We start from the raw sequence: 22,766 nt of genomic DNA, 5'->3' as shown, positions 1-22,766 counted from the left end.
AAATCAACCAAGCTAATTACTAAGTTCAGCATATTTGGAAAATAGCTGGTATGTATTGGTTTTCTAACCAAAAGAATCACGTTCTCTTTTAAACAAGCAGAGGAGATTATTACTCCAAAATACATCAAAACTTCATTCAGGCCAAGTATATCTAATAAGGAACTGAAATACATCATATTCCCTATTTTAACAGTGTGTGTGTGTGTGTGTTTGTGTGTGTGTGTGTAATTAAAAAGTAAACCCGAAGTAGAAATTGTATCCAGTAGAAATGGGTCCCTTGTAAATGGAAAGCTGGAGAGACCTACAGGTTCACATAGAAAATTGAACTGAAGGCGTCTTGAAGTTAGCAAAAATTTGATGCCCCACAAATCATATGCCTGTTATACTTCTGCTGCTTGAGCTGCTTTGGTTGGTGGTTTGCTTCTGGGTTCAATTTAGGGTATTGACTATCACCTTTAAAGACCCATGTCTGCATGAATATGATATTTATATGGTTTATGGTTATGTTTTGTCTTTTAATTGTTCATCACCCAGAGTCATTTTGTGAGCGAGATGGGCAATCTCCAAATTTGATATGTGTAGAAATAAATAAAAATGTTGTTTTCACTATAAAGAGAATATGGCGCCATCTATGAGTCTCTATGTTTGTCGTTTGACTGAAAGATGGGCTTTCACTCAATTGTGGGGAAAGGCTCCAGAAAGCAAAATCTCTGATATGATGTGTTTACCACAGAAAATGTTTTTTAGAGATTTTTTTTCCTATTAAATCAATAATTCGTTGATTTGAAAACATACTGCTAAGCTTGTAAGCCGCCCTGAGTCTTCGGAGAAGGGCGGGATATAAATGGAATTAAAATAAAAAAAATAAATAAAAAAAATATTGGACAAGGAGATACATAGTTGTGCATAGTCACAATGAAAATATGTACAGAATCCACTGTCCCCATTATACAGTATATCTATATATTATATACACACACACACACATACATATTGATGAAACATAACATATTAAATTAGGAGAATACATATTTGATTTATTTATAGCTTGCTTTATTTCTGTATAAATGGCATGCATAATGTTTCCACCTTCCCCCCCCCCCCCTACAACAGCAACCCTTTGAAGTGTGTTGGACTGAGCAACATCATCCAGCTGACTTTCAAGCTTAACAAAGACCTAGAAGACATTAGACTATAATTTTTGAATCTTGACATCTTTAAGATATGTGGACCAACTCCCAGAATTCCTCAGCCAGCATGCCAGATAGCAAGTTCTGGGAATTGAAGTCCACATAATGTAAAGTTGCTGAAACACTGCCCTTGAAGACTTGCCCTAAGCCATAATTTTCTGTTTGTGTCTGGGAATTAAGGTCCACACATCTTAAAGTTGCCAAGGTTGAGAAACAGTAACCTCAGCAAAAGATGGGAGTTCAGAAGCAGCCATATTGCCAGCACTTGCCGAAGGCCTGTGAAAGTCAGTTGGCAGACCCACGCAGGCATTCTGGAAAATAGAGAGAAACCCGCTGGAGGAGGGCAGGTGGTAGGGAAATATGTATAAGCCAACCAAGCAAAGTCAGAATCTCATGGTTGCCCAAGCCAAGGCTTGGCTCCAACCCAGCTGCTCTTACAGCCAACCTCATATTAAGGTACAGGTAGTCCTTATGAACACAATTGGGGCCAGAATTTCCACTGCTAAACAAGACGATTGTTAAGTAAGTCATGCCCAATTTTATGACCACAGTTTTTAAGTGAACCATTGCAGTTGTTCGCTGAATCACATAGTCATTAAGCAAATCTCCCTTCCCCCATTGATTTTGCTTGATAGAAGCTGGCTGGGAAGGTTGCAAATGATGATCGCAGGACTTCAGGATACATGTGCAGCCATCATAAAGACCTGCCAGTTGCTGAATTTGGATCACATAACCATGGGGATGCTGCATTAGGCGTAAATCTGAGGACCAGCCATAAGTCACTTTTTCCCCCGTGCCATTGTAACTTTGAATGGTCGTTGAACAAATGGTTGTAAGTCAAGGACTGCCTGTTAATGCATTTCCTGATTGGGCAAAGCCAACTTTGATTGTATTGCATATTCTTGGCCAGAATTCTCCAACAAATAGCCAAGGACATGACAACACATAGAGCATTTATTGCATGTAGCAAGGTTGTAGATATGAGTGGGGTATCACTGCCGTGGAAAGACACAGAGATCCAGTTAGGGGGGCTGTTGGTGCAGTTGTGGGCTTTATGAAGATGAAGGCATATCTGCAGCAGGTGGTGGAGGAGGGGGTACAGGTGGGGCAGGGGGAATGTGGTGGGTGTCATAGCGGCTGCCTTGGAATGGGACCTGGTGCTGCTCCTCTTGGTTCTCAGAGGGACCGTGGCGCCAAAGCTTGAAGCTGTTGAAAAAAGAAACTGACTTGAGTAGGGAAGCGGCTACGTGTTAATTCATTTATTTGATGGACTATCCTGAGTTTTCCATGGATGAAGGTCTTTTTATTTTCCCCCCACATAACAAGGACTCAGGGAGCTAAGATATGCTGAAACTTGCCTAAAGTCATCCAGTGATCTAACATGAACTTGACCTGGTTCTCCAGTCCTGTAACCACTGCATCATATTATCTTGCCAATCACTGAGGGTGGCAGAGGGAATATGATTTAATTCTCTCTTGGATTGAGCGATGTGTGTCAGAAAATCAAGACGGTCAAATTATTATTATTATTATTATTATTATTATTATTATTATTATTATTATTATTATTATTATTATTATTATTATTATTATTATTATTAATTTTATTTGTATACCGCCCTTCTCCCGAAGGACTCAGGGTGGTGAACAGGGCAATACATGTTAAAAGACAAAATACAAAAATTAAAAGAGATTAAAAAAATGCCCACAACTCTTACAATAGATTAAAACACATTAAAAATAATAAAAACCCAACCCCATCCCATCAGGCCAGGCCTTTTTTTAATGTGTTCAGTTGCATAGGCATGGTTCCCATCTTTTGACCCTCACTCTACAGGAGTGATCAAACAATCAACGCCCCAGATTATACAGTCCTAGCCACCATTTGGCTCTGCTGATTCCCTTTGCCGAGAGATACCTGGTGCCATCAGTGCAGAAATGGTCTTGAACCTTGCAATGGTCTCCTCTATTTTGACTATTGGAGTTAAGAGGGAACCTCAAACACCACTCCTACGCCCCATTCAGAAAACCTCTTCAATTGATGTAATGGGATGTGAGAATAAGGAAGAGAAGGAAGAGCTGCAATCAAGGCAGTCCGATGAAAAGAAGGACTAGGGATGACATGATAGCAGTATTCTAATATTTGAAGGCTGCCATAAAGAAGAGGGTGTGTGTGGTGAGGTGTCAACCTATTCTCCAAAGCACCTGAAAGCAGGACGAGAAACAATGGATGGAAATTAATCAAAGAAAGAAGCAACTTAGAAGTAAGGAGAAATTTCCTGACAGAGAGAACAATTGACCACTGGAACAGCTTGTTCCAGACATTGTGGGTGCTCCAACATGGAGATTTTAAAGAAAGAATATAGGAAAGAATTTTTTAAAAAATAAATTGGACAGCCATTTGTCTGAAATGGTATCGGGTCTCCTGCTTGAGGAGGGGGTTGGACTAGAAGACCTCCAAGGTCCCTTCCAACTCTGTTATTCTGTTAAGGAACAGTCGGGTAAGAGACACTTCAGCCCACACGGAAGGAATTCAGGTGGAGCAAATGTCTCAGGCTTGACCGTCCATTGTTCTCTTTAGGATGAAGGAAGGAAGGGGAGGTGTTTTCAGATTTGCAAGATTCTGTATTGTAACTTTACAATAAAGGTAGTTTTAGTATTGATTTATCTGGTGTTCAAACCTGATCTACCTTAAAGGGCTTTCTGGAAAATTCAAAGTTTTCTGTATACAGATAAGTCTTTGCCACCATCTGGTGGTCAGCTGGATCTCTGCAACTCAGATATGTTACCTATCCTACATGAAAGGTGTGGAGCAAGGAATGGGCCAGAAGTTAACAGCTCTCTGGACTTCCTAGTGGTGGGAAGTGGTGGTGGGCCTCCCCTGCTTCCACTATATTTCTGCCACTTGAGCATTCTTTTCGTCCTTCAGTCTTCTCTACTGTTTTACTCCAACACCTCATTTTTCTATGGGTGTAGATAGGATGTAGGTGTAGGTGTAGGTGTAGATAGGGGACGCGGTGGCTCAGTGAGTTAGGACGCTGAGCTTGTCAATCAGATGGTCAGCAGTTTGGCAGGTCGAATCCCGAGTGCCGCGTAACAGAGTGAGCGCCTGTTACTCGTCCCAGCTTCTGCCAACCTAGCAGTTCGAAAGCACGTAAAAATGCAAGTAGAAAAATAGGGACCACTACGGTGGGAAGGTAACAGCGTTCCGTGCGCCTTTGGCATCTAGTCATGCCGGCCACATGACCACGGAGACGTCCTCGGACAAGCGCTGGCTCTTCGGCTTTGAAACGGAGATGAGCACCGGCCCCTAGAGTCGGAAACGACTAGCACATGCGCATGTGCGGGGGAACCTTTACCTTTACCTTAGATAGGATGAACTAACAGCACCTGTCCTTTGCAGCGCCAAGGTTCTAGTATGGGTACTAACCATTCATAATAGACGGTGCTCAGGAAGCCAATGGTGATGACTCCACAGAGAGCGGAGAGAATGACAGTGATGACAATCATGTCTCCACTACGTCGTCCAGGCCAAGTGTCTATTGTTTTCCAGATTTTAGCTGAAAAAAACAAGTAAAAAAAATGATAATATATAAGACTATTCAAAAATCACTATCTGATACCTGTGGGGGAGGGGAAGTGACATCATGTGTCTGGACATAATCATGTAAATGCTCCAGATTATGCAATATGCACCTTCTGTGCCTGGCCACACATTACATCATCTGTGTATGTGAAGGCTGATGCATTGATGTAATCCTGGTTTCTATCTAACCAATGTATCTCTATTAAAACTATTGGTTTTATCTTCTTCCCAGTTGGCTGTATTAGTTTGTTTGTTAGACTGTTTTTTTCCTTTTGTTCCCGGGAAGGGGCTTATGTAGGTAAAACAGAATAGCTGGCCACGATGACAAAAAATGGACAGGGTGCATGTGGTGACTTCACAAAGAGCCTTGGTGGAGCAGTGGGCTAATGCCTCCTTAAGTAACACTAGATGCCTGCAATTAGTGTAGGTTCGAGTCCCACCAGGCTCAAGGTTGACTCAGCCTTCCATCCTTCCGAGGTAGGTAAAATGAGGACCCAGATTGTTGGGGGCAATAAGCTGACTTTATAAAAATGCCGCTTGGGGGGGGCGAAAGCCCTAATAAGCAGGCATATACATAGAATGAAGGCTATTGCTAAGCACATTGATTAAGCATATATGTCAAAAAGAACATAGCCCAGTTGTTGGACTAGATATTATGGACAGTCCTAGTTACCTAATAAGTCATAACATTTTCCAGTTGTTTTATTTTTCTCATCTGAGTTCCCTCCTTCCCAGATAATCCAGAATTGCATAACATGTTCTCCAGATGTGTTAGACTACAGCTCTCCTAACTATCTTGGTTAGAACTGAAGAGATTCCTGCAGTAATTCACCCATCCAGAAGGCACTAGCTTGGGAAAAGTTGCTCTAACCATTATTTTTGGAAGCTCTGCTATTTGAGAAAAATATTTTTGCCCATTTTTTTTGTATGCTTCTGAAAACTGCCAGACCTCCAATCCTGCAAATATCTCTCTTTCCCCTTTGCATCTGTTTCTTTCACAGCAGTGTTTAAGATGTACCAATAAAGGAGAATAGTTGTAGCTCAGATTTGAAATGACGGGTCCTTGGTAGTCTCTGAGTTTGGTTGTTTTCTTGCAGAAATTTCATTACCCAAGCTAGGTAACATCAACAGCACTTGATGATGTTACCTAGTTTGGGTAATGAAATGTCTTCAAGAAAACAAGCAAACTCAGAGACCACCAAGGACCCCTTGTTTAAGGTGTATACAGCTTAGAAAACCAAGTTTGCTTTTAGTTTTGAACAAGTTTATTTTTTTGCCTATGCAGAAATCACACTGTACTTGCTTTTTGTGCAGTGTTTTTTCAATGTGCCTAAGAATCTGGGGAAAGAGGGGAAAAAAGAGGATTATAGGTATGGCACTGCTCTTGGCATCATTTGGAAATAAAAGGATGATGGGAGGTTCCACCATTTTTGGATGACTGAGATTAGTTCTGTCTTCTAGAATAATCTTTTCCAACCGGATGCAACTCCCATTATTTCCCAGGTCCACAAAATTTTACAGTACCATACATATCTTAGCTTTTTAATGGGCAGCAAGTTCTTCTACTTGCATACCTTTAGTCAGCCTGATTGGAGAAGACCATCTTGTTTCTGCTTTCGAACCCGAAGAGTTCATGGCGAGGAATTTTACTCTGAAAAGTAAAGTGAAATTAAAATACAGGAGGAAGGAATAGAAAGAAATATCAATGACATTCCAAGTGCATTCAAGTAATGACCAGGTGTGCCCATAAAGTTTGGTCAAAACTGTCAAGATGTTGTACATAATGGTGAATGCACAAAACAGGAATACAGATCCAGAAAGAAAACAAAGGTCCCATCTATTTTGGCTGCTTTAACACTATATCATCATGAATGAAAATATGCAAAATCTTCTTTTAAGCTATCAGCCAATATTCAGTCAATATTTTATAATCATGATTCAACAATGACCATATAGGAGCCGTGACCAGGGGGGCTTTTGCCCAGGTTCGCCTGGTGCGCCAGTTGCAGCCCTACCTGGACCGAGATGCCCTGCGCACAGTCACTCATGCGCTCGTGACCTCCCGATTGGACTACTGCAACACTCTCTACATGGGGCTGCCCTTGAGGACCACTCGGAGGCTCCAGCTGGTGCAGAATGCAGCCGCGTGGGTTGTGATGGGGGTTTCCCGATACTCCCGTGTAACACCTCTACTCTGCGAGCTGCATTGGCTTCCGGTTGCCCTCCGGGTGAGATTCAAGGTGCTGGTGATGACCTATAAAGCCCTGAATGGCTTGGGTCTGGGATATCTGAGTGAACACCTGCTGCCGGCATCAAGCTCCCTTCGTCCTGTGCGCTCCCACAGGGAGGGTCTTCTCAGGGTACCACCGGTAAAAGATTGCCGGCGGACAATACCCAAGGGGAGGGCCTTCTCTGTGGGTGCGCCGGCCCTTTGGAACCAGCTGCCTGTATAGCTTAGGACTGCCCCTGAACTTCGCTCATTCCGCCGGGACCTGAAGACCTGGCTCTTCGAGCTTTCTGGCCTGGACTGAGAGTATTAACTGGGGTTTTAATTGTATTTTAATTGTAATTGGGGTCTTTAGTTCAAGGTTAGTGTAATCATTTTAATTGTTTTTAATTTTTGTAACTTGTTGTATTGTTTTTAAAAAACCTTGTGAACCGCCCTGAGTCCTACGGGAGAAGGGCGGTATATAAGTCTAATAAAATAAAAAATAAATAAATAAACAATGAAATTTGTAATGTATTGACCTTTTGTATATGTTGTTAACTGTTTACTCTTGTTGCACTGCTTGCTAATTGCTTGCATTCAATTGCTAAGTGCTAGTTCAGGTGTATGTTGTAGCCGGTTGTCTCCAGCTAAGTAGATCTTTGGGGGGGGGACCTATTGGTCGCTGCCTATCGGCCAACCGTATAAATAGCTGTGCAGCAGCTCCCTTGTTGCTTCTGTTCTGACCTTCAATAAAGCATGTTGCTGTTTTGAACCTTCCGTCTCGCTCAGTGCCTGCAAAGAACCTGGCCACACAACAAAATTGTTCTATAATTCTTGGTTGAAGACAAATCTTGTCCTTTTAGAAGTGACGTAATATTGGCCTCTTTCCAAGATTCTGTCATAGCAGATCCTTGCAAAATAGAGTTTTGTACACTTTTAAGTGGCTGTAGAAGTTGGTCTTCAAATTACTTATAATATGAACTTGATAGCTGATTAGAACCTGGTGCTTTCCCTGTTTTATTGTGTATCAGCAAATATCTGTGTTAACCATGAGAGAAATAGAGACTAAATTAAATTATGTGAAGCAGGAAAAAAATAGAATTTGCAAACAAATCAGGGAAATGGTTGGTTTACAAACTGAGGAAGGAAGAAGAGAAGAAAATGGTATTAGAGATTTAGGAAGAAAAAATAAAGAAAATAAAAATAAAAATAAAATAAAAAGGAGTAGGGTGACATGATAGCTGTATTCCAATACTTGAGGAGCTGCCGCAAAGAAGAGGGGATCAACTTATTTTCCAAAGCAACAGAAAGCAAGACAAAGAACAATGGATGGAAACTACTCAAGGAGAGAAGCAGCCTTGAATTAAGGATAAACTTCCTAACAGTGAGAACAATAAACCAGTAGAACAGTTGTGGGTGCTTCATCACTGGAGGTTTTTAAGAAAAGACTGGACAACACCTATCTGAAATGGTATAGGACAGGGGTAGGCAACCTCGGCTCTTTTATGACTCATGGACTTCAACTCCCAAAATTCCTGAGCCAGCTATGCTGGCTCAGGAATTCTGGGAGTTGAAGTCCATAAGTCATAAAAGAGCCGAGGTTGCCTACCCCTGGTATGGGGTCTTCTGCTTGAGCAGGGAGTTGGACTAGAAGCCCTCCAAGGTCCCTTCCAGCTTTATTCTGATTGACTGATTAAAGGTGAGACCATATTAACATATAATGTCAGTATTTAAATATCCTTCCATGATTTTATTTGAATTTGTATGAAAAAAAAATTATAAAGTCTCCCTGGGAAAGACTGATGAATATTTGAAAAAAATGAAAGTCACAAAACTTACACCATTTTCAGAAACAAAATATGAATACTACAATAACAACTTTTGAAATATCAGAAGCCTTCATTCCATTTACTGTGGTCATGCAATCCCTTGAGATTCCTGGAAGGACCAGGAACCTGCCCTTTGAGGCTCTGTAGCTACAAACCCATCATTATCTGATTAGAGCTGTAACGTCTTTTGTATTATTGAAGCCTGTGAAATCTTCCTGGCTCCGACTTCATTCCATTCCCTTACAGGGTGGAAAGTCTGGTTGAATGGGTCTGCATTCCCATGGCTATTTTCTCAAGGGATGGGCCCCAAGTGTCAAAAACTGGTTATATCTCCAGCTGCAGAATCAATAGGAGTTTTTATTTATTTATTTATTTTCAGAATTGTGACATTTGGCTTCATTCTTCCTTAATTTCTAAATGAGATGTAGGCCTGGATGTTTCAGGGAATCAAAAAAGTCAAAATGGCAGCTCTAATCATGCAATCAAAGGGGTTTCAACTGCAGTTATGGGTGCCATCTTGATTTTTTGACATGGGTAAAAAGGGGTGGGGCTTTAATCACAGAGTTATGGCCATCAACTTGATTTTTTTTTACCTTCTTCCCTTTAAAGACATTTTTGAAGAAGTGGCTGCTCACCCCAAATATTTATTTCTCTTCAATTAGAAATTTACAGAAAAGATCAAAGAATGCAGTTTGTTTAGAAAATCGGCTATGTGGAGCAGGGAGGTTTGAAAAAAGATCGTTATCAAAGTCTCTCAATCACAGAATGCTGTAGAAAGTTTGTATATCTGTAAGGATATATGAAGGGACGCAGTGGCTCAGTGGGTTAGGACGCTGAGCTTGTCGATCAGATGGTCGGCAGTTTAACGGGTAGAATCCCGAGTGCTGCGTAACAGAGTGAGCGCCTGTTACTCGTCCCAGCTTCTGCCAACCTAGCAGTTCGAAAGCACGTAAAAATGCAAGTAGAAAAATAGGGACCACTACAGTGGGAAGGTAACAGCGTTCCGTGCGCCTTTGGCGTCTAGTCATGCCGGCCACATGACCACGGAGACGTCCTCGGACAAGCGCTGGCTCTTCGGCTTTGAAACGGAGATGAGCACCGGCCCCTAGAGTTGGAAACGACTAGCACACATGTGTGGGGGAACCTTTACATTTACCTTAGGGATATATGACTTAAGAATAAATATCTTAATTGCATTAAGAGCCAGTATGGTCTAGTAGTTAAAGCACCAGGCTAGAATGAGGGACACTGTGAATTCTAGTTCGTCTTAGCCATGAATTCATGAAAGCCACGCGTGACCTTATTCGGTCACGGTCTCTCAGCAAAACCCACCTCACGGGGTTGGTGTTGTGGGGAAAATCGGAGGAGGAAGGTGTGTTGTATATGTTTGCTGCCTTGAGTTATTAGTATAAGTAATAAAGATGGGATACAAATAAATAATCTATCCTTTTACAGGAAGCCATTTGGACATCCTCTTCAAGCCTCTCTCCCTGCCATCCCTGATGGAGCTGCTGAAATTCTGCTGCAAAATGTATGCAGTTTTCTCTTAATTCTCCCAAGCTTGCAAAATTCCAAAAAGAAAGAGCCAGAGATTGCATTGCTGCTCTGACCCTTGTAGCCTTCAAAGAGAAGGAAAGGAGGAGGAGAAAATAGAAAACCCCTTGCTAAAATTATGGATATCATTCTTTGATTTGCATCTTGCCTATCAGTCCAGCAATCAAGGAAGCTTCCCTGCTTTTTATTTCATATCTAGCAAACAAAAGCCTTCAAAACTGATCATTCTCAGTCTCCTACTGTAATAACGTTATATGTCTCCCTTTCCTTCCCTAAATAAATGGTTACTGCAGTGAGGTTCCCTAAATTCTCCAATGTTTTTTGTTTCTCTCCCCCGCCCCCCCTCCCCCCCAAAAATCATGGCCAATCAGGTCCAACAGCTTTCAAGAGAATTTGAGAATTTATTTGCACTGCACGCTTATCCATGCTTGTAAATGAAGCCAGCTTTGCCAACGTGGTAAGCGATGCGCATCCACAAAAACAAACCTAGTCAGGATTAAATTATGCTTATCGTGCCATGCAAACAGCAGCCAATAGATTTGTGACTGGATGCAATAGGTCTGTTGGCTTAGATAACCAAGTGGAAAGGAAGGGATGTTTATCCATTTTCTGTCTTGATTTCTTTTAGGATATTATTAGTATGGCTGGTCGCACAGTCAGCCAGATGTTTAGAATGGATTTGGCAGTTTTGTCAACCTATCGAGTTTTTCCCAAGGAACTAGAATAGGCAGACTTTGTATTATTATTATTATTATTATTATTATTATTATTATTATTATTATTATTATTATTATTATTATTATTATTATTATTATTATTATTATTATTATTATTATTATTATTATTAATCAGATACTTTTAGACTGCATTTCTCATCCTTATCCACTACTGACTCTTTCCCAAGGACCTGAGAAAGGTAGATGTTATTGCTGATGGTGTTAAAAGTATCACCTCAGGCAGGTTTTTTTTGTCATAGAACGCTCAGAACAGAGTTCCGTCACCTGTTTTGGATGGAACCTTGTAGGGTAGGCAAGGCGGGCTGTATGACATGTGTGAGTTCCGGCACCTTTTTCTTTTACAAAAAAAGCACTGACCTCAGGATGTAAGCTGTTCCTCGTAAAGCTGCATTTTGCAATTGACTGATGGTGAATATCTCAGCTCTGATGGAGTTCAAGTGATGTTTTGGGATTGCATCCAAGGTGCCTATTGTTCCTACCTTTGCTTTCTTTGGCCCGAGTCTTATTATTATTGTTATTATTATTTATATTGCAACTACTACAACTATTATGTCTGACTGTTGCTCTTAAGAACTTTCAGATCCCAATCTTGAGAGTAGAATATTCATTTTATATCCTGCCTTCAGAGGTGATCACTGATAAAAAAACAAACAAACTCAAGATGGTGGCCACAAACACGCCATCAAAGCCCTGCCCCCTTTTAACTTGCATTATGACTGCCATCTTGACTTCTCTGGCATGCCTTCCCTTGAGGATATCCTTTCTGCCTGCCAGGGTTCCCTCCAAGGATTTCAGAGGGTCGAATCGAGGGCTATATGCCATCCTCCCTTTACCTGTAAGGTCCAGTAGAGGGCAGAGGGCCATTGCAGTGGGTCCTGCTGTCACCATTTTTGCAAGATGATTCGTTGCCGACCCGGAGCACGTTCGTCGTTTTGCCTTTAGGACATGGATATTGGGAGACGGTAGACTTCATGGTCATGTAGGCATAAGTGGTATATAAATTTTCATACGGTGGAATTTGCTGTGTGGATGTGGGATTTTTGAAATTAGCTGTGGCTGTCGGAAGAGCACATGAAAAAATAAGGCAGGGAGTGTGACCCAGGGATGAGTTCATCTTATCAAAAGCCAGTGGTTTAATAGCTCATCCATCTCATATTAGGCCCATGGTTAGGCCCATGGTTTGGGAAACCTCCCATTTACCCAGAATATGGTTTCCAACAATGGAAGCATCCCCATGGTCACGTGATCAAAATTCAGATGCTCGGCAACTGACTCATATTAATGACAATTGCAGTGTCCCAGGTGTTATGTATTAGGCTTTATTGGAATACCTAAAGCTTGTACAAGAGTCACCACCAGGAGGCATTGAACTGTAACTGTTTTGGCGGGAAGCATTTTCGGTGGGAAACAGAGGTTCAATCTGATTGGTTGGTTGAGTACCTGGCCAGGTGCTGGCCAGGTATATATAAGAGGGCAGTTAGCCCCTATTCCCCAGTACAGTCCCTTCACCTAATAAAGAGCTGTTATGTTGTACTCATCGTCTCGGCGTCCTTCCTGCTCTCCAGAACTCACTATGCAACACCAGGGTCATGTGATCCCCTTTTGCGACCTTCTGACAAGCAAAGGAAATGGGGAAGCCTGATTCTTTCAACAACCAGGTTCCTAACTTAACAACTTTAGTGATTCACTTAACCACCGTGGCAAGAACAAGTTGTAAAATGGGGCAAAACCCAGAAATTTTGGGCTCAATTGTGGTCGTAGGTTGAGGACTACCGGTAGTTAAGGTTTGGGACTAAAATTGGGAAGACTCTGTGTCATGGAAGCGCAATAGGCAGCTTTGGGCTCGTCCCTCTCTCTGAGCTCAAACGATTGTAGAAATGCAGGTGGGGCTGAATGACAAAGGCAGCATTGCACCATAATCCCCATCCGTCTTCTGTACAGATTGGGACATTGTGTGCAGTCCCAAAGGGGCAGGACTTGTAGAACAATGCTGCTTTCATAATTTTACTCAAAGCAGAAAGCTTCTGCGGATGTTCGCCTTCCAGGCGTGGCGTTCTGGGAATAAAATAGAGGGAGCCTCCTCTCTACGTCTTGACTTCTGGATGGAAAATTGGAAATAAAGGGGAATGACTATAGCTCAAACATGAAATGGGGTGGTGCTGGTCCTTGGTGCTCTCTGACCTTGGTGGTTTCCTTGCAGATGTTTCATTATCCAAACTGTTACCTAATGAAATGTTTGCAAGAAAGCCATCAAGCTCAGGTTGTTCAACTCAGAGATTACCAAGGACCCCTCAAAGGTGATTATGAAAAAAGAATGGAAATGGCTTGGAAGGGAATATTCAGAAGCTGTTACAGAAGCTGGGGTAGAGAAAACATTAGGAAGAAACAGGCTGATTCCTCTTGATTCAGTGGGATTTATGACAAAGAGAAAAGAAGCTCGCTCAGATTTGCAAGATTCTGCTATGATAATAAAGTTTAGTTCTAGTTTTCCTGGGGAGTCAGCTTCTTGATCGGGTCTATCTTTCCAGAGCTAACAGATAGAAATCCAACAAATAAAATACATTAATTTTCTTCATAAAATGTCTTATGATTTTGGCTGTTCACTCACCATTAGCGAAGGTGATTACCAACCAGATGTTGTCGGAGGCATTGACAAATGAGTCAAAGACACAGTTGGGCAGTTCTAAAGCAAAAGTACTACCAGTGATTTTTCCTCCCATGTTCTGATCCGAGACCCTAGGAGTGTAGGGGACCATCTCTGAAAATACATTGAGATGTCATCAGTATCAGTTGGTGATGCAGAAATGCAAGAACTGGTGATGCATCTAACCAAAGGCAAGCAGGGGTCAGAACCTTTCTCACCAATAAAAACAACATTCTTATTTTCCCCCCCTGCTTTCTAGACCAAGAGTGTACACTATAGCTCGTACTCCTTGACCTGCAATCCCAAGAGCTTGTGCAGCTGGGGGAAAAAAAAGACAAAGGCATGGTGTTTTCAGAACCTCTCTTGATGTTACCTCTATGTTCCTTGGAAACTTTAATAAACAAACAATATATGCCCTACGTGGCCCATAAAAGTTGTTCATCCCTGAAAAAAGTAAATTTGCACAGTTCTCCCCAAATATTGCCCACTGCTTTCAGAGAGGGAGGGTCAGGCTATTTCTTTCCCCACGCTACACAATGACAGAAGATGTCTGCCTTTTGTTTGGTGCCCACTCTGCCGTTACAGAAAGTATGGTAAAAACTCTCCTAGAACAGAAGTGAGAAGGCAAGTGGAGATGGTGAGGGATCAGAAGTTCTACCTCAGGGCTTTTCAACCTTTTCACCCATTGTACCACTTTTAGGATATGGCAACATCTGGGTACCACCAGTCGCCTAGCAAGGTGTCAAAAACTTGATGACCTGCCCCTCCCCCCCGCAAAAAGGAAAAAAGTGATGAAGTACAAGTAGTCCTCGACTTACAACAGTTCGCTTAGTGGCTGTTTGAAGTTACAATGGCACTGAAAAAAGTGCCCCCCAAGCCACAGCCGAGCAAGACACCTGCCTGCCCGCCCAGCAGCGCTCTTCCTCCTATCCGAGGTTTTCATTATGTGAGCATTTCTGTTGAGGATTGGCAGCGGGGTTGGGGTGGGGAGGTGTTTGGTTTTTATTCCCCCCCATCTGCTGGGTGGTTGCATATCTCACTCAGGCTTGTGCGATGCTGCCACGGGTTCAGCTCATTCCCCTCCCCTGCTACCACTTTTCTAGGATGGTCGCGTACCATCTGCCAGGTGCCAATGTACCACAGGTGGTACCCGTACCACTGGTTGAAAAGCCTTGTTCTACCTCATGGCCTGCTCTGTGCTTCCTGAGTTAGCTTGGTGACCTGAAGTTCAGGAGACACTGTGTCTCATGGTGTTGCACTAAGACCTGACTGCCTGCCTGCTTGGCTTCCATCAGCTCTTCTTATGAATGTCAAAGGAAGTTTATCTCTTGCTTTCATATTCTTCTGCTGTTACAAAAATGGATCAAAAGGGTATAGGCATGTAAATATGCCCCCTAATAAAAAAACAAACTCTGGTCAACGTTTTTGGCCCAAAGAGCCACCATGGACCATCCCCTTACACCCTTTTGTGCCACTCAGTAGAAAAGCCGTTCTTCAGGATTATCCTGGGATGGGAAGGAGAGGACACTATCCCCTTTCTTTCGATGGTAGTGCTCCCCATAGCCTGTCAATCAGAAAGGATATCAAACAGCTCCCCATTTAAGGAGAAGATTGCCATATTATATATGTATCGTAAACGTAGGGGTTTTTTTTAGATTTAAGGAAAGTATCCATGGGCTGTCAGGCTCCTGAATGGGAAATAATTTTATAAATTTTATGTATGATTGACTTGCAAGGCTGGTGTGTTTTGCAATTAGCTCACATGGTGTAATAAGATGGAGGGTTTGTTGTCACTGTGAGTTGGGGGGTGGGGGCACGAAGGGAGGCTCAGCCAATCTCAATGTATACATGGTTGTACTTTGACAATAAAGGTTCATTCATTCATAAAGAATGCTTCTCTCTTTAATTCCCCTCCCCGCTACTGCCCCAAAGCCCTATTTCCTTGGGAGCAAAAGTTTAAAAACAAAAACTGCACAACCAAATTTTCCTCTTAAATACCTAAAAACCTAACTTGGATAGAAAATCTTCCATATCTGGAATCACATTCGGCCCAGATGACCATTATCCATCTATTGTAACAGATAATAGATAAATAACAGATTTGGAAGGGACCTTGGAGATCTTCTATCTAGTCCAACCTCCTGCTCAAGAGGGAAACCCTATACCATTTCAGACAAATGGCTGTCCAATCTCTTCTTACAAAGCTCCAGTGTTGGAGCAGCCACAACCTCTGAAGGCAAGCTGTTCCACTGATTGATTGTTCTATCAGGAATTTCTCTGGATTCTCTCCTTGTATCAATTCCAAGCATTACTGTTTAACCTTATAGCATCCCCTGGTCTGTCTGACTCACTTATTTGAGTTTCCATTTGAATACCCACCATCCCTCCCTTCTTCCAGCATCTAAGAGGATTAAGCCAGCCACCTCACCTACCCAGAGCTCTGTGCTGACATGGAAGTGGAATGTCATTGGAAAGGAAAGCAGAGCATATCTTCCACACATTTCTCCAAATTCATTTTATAATATTGACATTTGTATTTAAACACAATCCACTTAACCGTGCAAGTAAAAGCTTAAGCTAGGTTAGTATTGTCCAAGCCCAGTCTGTTTCATTTATGGATGGATGTATTTCTGAACACAGAAAATAGGTTAATTCAGGAAGCAGATTCAGCACATTATGTGAACATAGCCACCCAGTTTTTGCTTGTACTTAGTTACTTAGTAAGGGACACGGTGGCTCAGTGGGTTAGGACGCTGAGCTTGTCGATCAGAAGGTCGGCAGTTTGGCGGGTTGAATCCCGAGTGCCGCGTAACAGAGTGAGCGCCTGTTACTCGTCCCAGCTTCTGCCAACCTAGCAGTTCGAAAGCACGTAAAAATGCAAGTAGAAAAATAGGGACCACTATGGTGGGAAGGTAACAGCGCTCCATGTGGCTTTGGTGTCTAGTCATGCCGGCCAGATGACCACGGAGACATCCTCGGACAAGCGCTGGCTCTTTGGCTTTGAAATGGAGACGAGCACAGGCCCCTAGAGTCGGAAACGACTAGCACGCATGTGCGGGGGAACCTTTACCTTTACCATATAGTTACTTAGCCCAGATTATTGCAAGATTATTCCATTTTTTTAACTATCTCATCACAAAAGATGATTACTGGCAAACATTTACATCTAAATGTCTGCTAATGCCCAGAGCAAAAGAGACAGAATCTTTATCTTGGAAAGTTTAATTCAAAATGGTAGGTGATACTCTTAATTTAGGAAAGGACACCAATGATAGAGAGAGAAGGAAGGAAAGAAAGAGACATTTTAGGCAATCTTCCCCAAGTCATCCTACACATAGGTGAGATGACACTCGCATCATTTCCAATAAGACAAGTAATGACATGAGTTGTACTTGAACATGCTTGGAAAATACCAGGTTGGGAAAGATTGCATCATCAGCCCACTGAGATAGGGCAGGATCTTTCCTTTCATCAAACAGTACCAAAAAGCATCGAGTTGCTCCAAATAACCCTCTTCCAACTGTATGATTTTATGATTTTATAAAATAATAATCACCTAAAGCCGTGGTCTTGCAAGCAACTAGGAGCAGGAGTAGAAGGGAAGCAGCCATCATTACAGAAGCTGGTTATTCTTCTCAAGAACTTTCTTCTGGCTATGATAGAAGATGTCCCAAGCTGACAAAAGGATGTTCCTCAGAGTCCAAGGTGCAAATGAAGACAAGGTCAGTAAGGAAAAAACATCCTTTTCTACTCTACTGGCCAATTCCTTATCACATTGTCTTCAGCAACTGCCCCTGTTCCACCCTTTGCCAACTTTCCACATTCTTCCCTTGCCTTGTAAGGATCTTGACCCCGATAGCAAACAGGTTTGTCTTGTTCTTTCTCAAGAGAATTGAAAACAACCACTAACTGGACAGTGTAAGTGGGCATCACAGGGGTGGAGAATGAGGGGACATGAGACTGAAAGGGGGAGAAAAAAAAGAAAGGTAGTTAAGCTAGACAATATCAGTAATATTAAGTAAGGTGCAGTAGTTACACTATGGGATTAAGACCTTGGAGATACAGGTTCAAATTTTCACTCATTCACAAAATTGTGAATTTATTTATTTATTTATTAATTTAATTTGTATACCGCCCTTCTCCCTAGGGACTCAGGGCGGTGAACAGGGCAATACATAAAAACTAGATACAAAAATTAAAATCATTAAAACATGATTAAACAATGCCCATAAATTAATACAAATTTAAAATTAAAGTCATTTCCCACCCCGTCCCATCAGGCCAGGCCAGCTTGTTTAAAGAGGTAAGTTTTAAGATCGCGCCGGAAGGAGCGGAGATCGGGCGCCATCCGGAGCTCAACCGGAAGATGGTTCCATAAATCCGGTGCACCCACAGAGAACGCTCTCCCCCTGGGGGCCACCAGTCGGCATTCTTTGACCGGTGGCACCCTGAGGAGGCCCTCTCTGTGGGAGCATACTGGGCGGAGGGAAGTTGACGCCGGCTGCAGGTGCTCCCCAAGGTATTCTGGACCCATGCCATGAAGGGCTTTGTAGGTCATTACCAACACCTTGAACCTCACCCGGAAGACAACCGGTAACCAATGCAGCTCGCGGAGTAAAGGTGTGACATGGGAGTATCGGGAGACTCCCAGTACAACTCTCGCGGCTGCATTCTGTACCAGTTGGAGCCTCCGAGTGGTCTTCAAGGGTAGCCCCATGTAGAGAGCATTGCAGTAATCAAGACGAGAGGTCACGAGCGCATGAGTGACCGTACGCAAGGCATCCCGGTCTAGATAGGGCCGCAACTGGTGCACCAGGCGAACCTGGGCGAAGGCCCCCCTAGTCACAGCTACAATATGGTCTTCTAAGGAGAGTTGTGAATCTAGGAGGACTCCCAAGTTGCGAGCCCTATCTACAGGAGATAATGACTCAACCCCCATAATGAGGGGTGGGATATCCTGAATATCCCGAGATGCCAGTACGCACAGCCACTCAGTCTTGTCAGGGTTGAGTCGAAGCCTGTTCCTCCCCATCCAGACCCGGACCGCCTCCAGGCACCGGGACATCACGTCGAGGGCATCACTGGGGTGGTTTGGGGTCGAAATGAAAAGTTGGGTATCATCAGCATACTGATGATACCCAACTCCAAAACCACGAATGAACTCACCCAGCGGTTTCATGTAGATGTTGAACAGGAGAGGCGAGAGGACCGACCCCTGAGGGACTCCACAAGCGAGAGGCCTCGCGGTCGACCTCTGCCCCCCTGCCAACACCGACTGCGAGCATCCCAGGAGATAGGAGGAGAACCACTGAAGAACCGTGCCTCCCACTCCCAATCCCCTGAGACGCCGCAGCAGGATACCATGGTCGATGGTATCGAAAGCCGCTGAGAGGTCTAATAGGACTAGAACAGAGGAATATCCCCTGTCCCGGGCCCTCCAGAGATCATTCACCAGCGCGACCAATGCCGTCTCCGTGCTGTACCCGGGCCTGAAGCCCGATTAGTACGGGTCTAGATAATCCGCTTCATCCAGGACCAGAGGGAGCTGATGCGCCACCACACTCTCAACAACCTTCGCAAGAAAGCGAAGGTTGGAGACCGGACGAAAGTTATTCAAAACAGCCGGGTCCAAGGCAGGCTTCTTGAGGAGAGGTCTCACCACCGCCTCTTTCAAGGCGGCGGGAAAACTACCCTCACTCAGAGAGGCAGATATAACCGCCTGGAACCAGCCTCGTGTCCCCTCCCGGGCTGCATAAACCAGCCAGGAAGGGCACGGGTCCAATAAACATGTGGTGGAGCTCAGCCTCCCCATGATCCTGTCCACTTCCTCCGGAGTCACAGGATCGAACTCCTCCCAGGTGACATTGACAAGACCGCTCGTGTCCTGATCGTCCGATACTGCCCAGTCAGAGTCCAAACCGGTCCGAATCCGAGCGATTTTGTCCAACAGATGTTGACTAAATTCCTCGGCACGCCCCTGCAAGGGTTCCCCACTCACCTCCTGATTAAGGAGGGAGCGGGTCACCCTAAACAGGGCGGCCGGGCGATTATCTGCGGACGCGATGAGGGCAGCGAAGTAGTGAATGAGGAGCTTTGCCACCCATTTGGTTTAACCATGCGAAAATAAGTATAGGTAGACCTCACATAGCACTGCATTTGGACCAGCAGGTCTGTTGCTAGGTACCACAGTCACTAAACAGAAAACCATATGACCTCGATGGGTTTATGGATTATTTCCCCTGAAGTGATTAAGTGAATCACCCCGGTTATTAAATAAAACAAGGGACTGTGATTTACAATTTTACTTCTGCCTTCTCTATTATCTCTGCTTATTGTAAGCCAGTTGCGAAGCTCAGAAACAGTGATCACATGACTGCAGGACCCTGCAACAATTGGTCGTAATTTTTTTACACCACCATCTAAATGTCAAATGGTCATTAAACAAGGCAGTTGGTAAGCGAGGATTACTGTACACTGGAACCCACTGGATGAACTCATAAGCACATCTAGTTCACCACTCATTTCCCCCAAATGGTGAATAGAATGTGAAGGATGTGTGTACCGTATATACTTGAGTATAAGCCGAATTTTTCAGCCCACTTTTTGGGCTGAAAAATTCCACTTCGGCTTATACTCCAGTCAACAAAAAAACTTACTGAGGACTTGTGCGCGGCCGAGGCTTTGGAGCTTCCGGGATCGCGCTCACCTCTCCCAAGCCACCGCCGTCCGGAGACCTGCCGAAGTTTGGGGAGGTTTGGGGAGGTGCGCGCGCACCTCCCCAAAAGTCCCCAAACGAAGCCGGGTCTCCGTTCCTCTGCGCCCTGCCTGCCTGCTTCTTTCCACAGCAGAAAGAAGCAGGGAGGCAGGGGGCGGAGGAACGGAGACCCGGCGACGTTTGGGGAGGTTTGGGCGCCTCTCCAAATATCCCCAAACGTCGCCGGGTCTCCGTTCCTCTGTGCCCTGCCTGCCTGCTTCTTTCCACAGCGGAAAGAAGCAGGCAGGCAGGGGGCGGAGGAACGGAGACCCGGCGACGTTTGGGGAGGTTTGGGCGCCTCTCCAAATATCCCCAAACGTCGCCGGGTCTCCGTTCCTCTGTGCCCTGCCTGCCTGCTTCTTTCCACAGCGGAAAGAAGCAGGCAGGCAGGGGGCGGAGGAACGGAGACCCGGCGACGTTTGGGGAGGTTTGGGCGCCTCTCCAAATATCCCCAAACGTCGCCGGGTCTCCGTTCCTCTGTGCCCTGCCTGCCTGCTTCTTTCCACAGCAGAAAGAAGCAGGGAGGCAGGGGGCGGAGGAACGGAGACCCGGCGACGTTTGGGGAGGTTTGGGCGCCTCTCCAAATATCCCCAAACGTCGCCGGGTCTCCGTTCCTCTGTGCCCTGCCTGCCTGCTTCTTTCCACAGCAGAAAGAAGCAGGGAGGCAGGGGGCGGAGGAACGGAGACCCGGCGACGTTTGGGGAGGTTTGGGCGCCTCTCCAAATATCCCCAAACGTCGCCGGGTCTCCGTTCCTCTGTGCCCTGCCTGCCTGCTTCTTTCCACAGCAGAAAGAAGCAGGGAGGCAGGGGGCGGAGGAACGGAGACCCGGCGACGTTTGGGGAGGTTTGGGCGCCTCTCCAAATATCCCCAAACGTCGCCGGGTCTCCGTTCCTCTGTGCCCTGCCTGCCTGCTTCTTTCCACAGCAGAAAGAAGCAGGGAGGCAGGGGGCGGAGGAACGGAGACCCGGCGACGTTTGGGGAGGTTTGGGCGCCTCTCCAAATATCCCCAAACGTCGCCGGGTCTCCGTTCCTCTGTGCCCTGCCTGCCTGCTTCTTTCCACAGCAGAAAGAAGCAGGGAGGCAGGGGGCGGAGGAACGGAGACCCGGCGACGTTTGGGGAGGTTTGGGCGCCTCTCCAAATATCCCCAAACGTCGCCGGGTCTCCGTTCCTCTGTGCCCTGCCTGCCTGCTTCTTTCCACAGCAGAAAGAAGCAGGGAGGCAGGGGGCGGAGGAACGGAGACCCGGCGACGTTTGGGGATATTTGGAGAGGCGCCCAAACCTCCCCAAACGTCGCCGGGTCTCCGTTCCTCCGCCCCCTGCCTCCCTGCTTCTTTCTGCTGTGGAAAGAAGCAGGCAGGCAGGGCACAGAGGAACGGAGACCCGGCGACGTTTGGGGATATTTGGAGAGGCGCCCAAACCTCCCCAAACGTCGCCGGGTCTCCGTTCCTCCGCCCCCTGCCTCCCTGCTTCTTTCTGCTGTGGAAAGAAGCAGGCAGGCAGGGCACAGAGGAACGGAGACCCGGCGACGTTTGGGGATATTTGGAGAGGCGCCCAAACCTCCCCAAACGTTGCCGGGTCTCCGTTCCTCCGCCCCCTGCCTCCCTGCTTCTTTCTGCTGTGGAAAGAAGCAGGCAGGCAGGGCACAGAGGAACGGAGACCCGGCGACGTTTGGGGATATTTGGAGAGGCGCCCAAACCTCCCCAAACGTCGCCGGGTCTCCGTTCCTCCGCCCCCTGCCTCCCTGCTTCTTTCTGCTGTGGAAAGAAGCAGGCAGGCAGGGCACAGAGGAACGGAGACCCGGCGACGTTTGGGGATATTTGGAGAGGCGCCCAAACCTCCCCAAACGTCGCCGGGTCTCCGTTCCTCCGCCCCCTGCCTGCCTGCTTCTTTCCGCTGTGGAACGAAGCAGCCTGAACGAAGCAGGCTGCTTCTTTCCACTGCGGAACGAAGCAGCCTGCCTGCTTCTTTCCGCTGCGGAACGAAGCAGCCGGCGGCGGAGGCTTGCAGAACGGCGGATCGGCTTATACTCAAGTCACCAACTTTTTCCAGTTTTTGGGGGTGAAATTGGGGGTCTCGGCTTATACTCGAGTCGGCTTATACTCAAGTATATACGGTATATAATGGATGTTTTTATTTGTGGTTTTTATTGGTGTCTAGTGTGCACTGTGGATAGCATTAAATTTCATTGTGAGAAAAACACAATGACAATAAATATATTCTATTCTATTGTATTCTATTCTGTTCTGTTCTGTTCTAAATGC

At 45.1% G+C, this 22,766-nt stretch overlaps 1 protein-coding gene across 1 annotated transcript; it reads right to left on the bottom strand.

The window, feature by feature from the left end:
- Positions 1-2,242: 2,242 nt before the first annotated feature.
- LOC308659502 (uroplakin-3b-like) lies at positions 2,243-13,861 on the bottom strand (the record flags this gene model as incomplete). The annotated part of the gene is made up of 5 exons (XM_081313148.1): positions 2,243-2,396; positions 4,621-4,750; positions 6,351-6,427; positions 11,939-12,161; positions 13,714-13,861. 5 exons carry the CDS (start codon positions 13,859-13,861, stop codon positions 2,243-2,245), a joined length of 732 nt encoding a protein of 243 aa, XP_081169274.1.
- Between the last annotated feature and the right edge of the window lie 8,905 nt (positions 13,862-22,766).

The sequence above is a fragment of the Vipera berus genome, assembly GCF_964194415.1.
Source record: "Vipera berus genome assembly, chromosome: 1".
In the NCBI taxonomy this organism is placed as follows: Eukaryota; Metazoa; Chordata; class Lepidosauria; order Squamata; family Viperidae; genus Vipera; species Vipera berus.
This window is presented reverse-complemented; position numbering and strand designations above follow the sequence as displayed.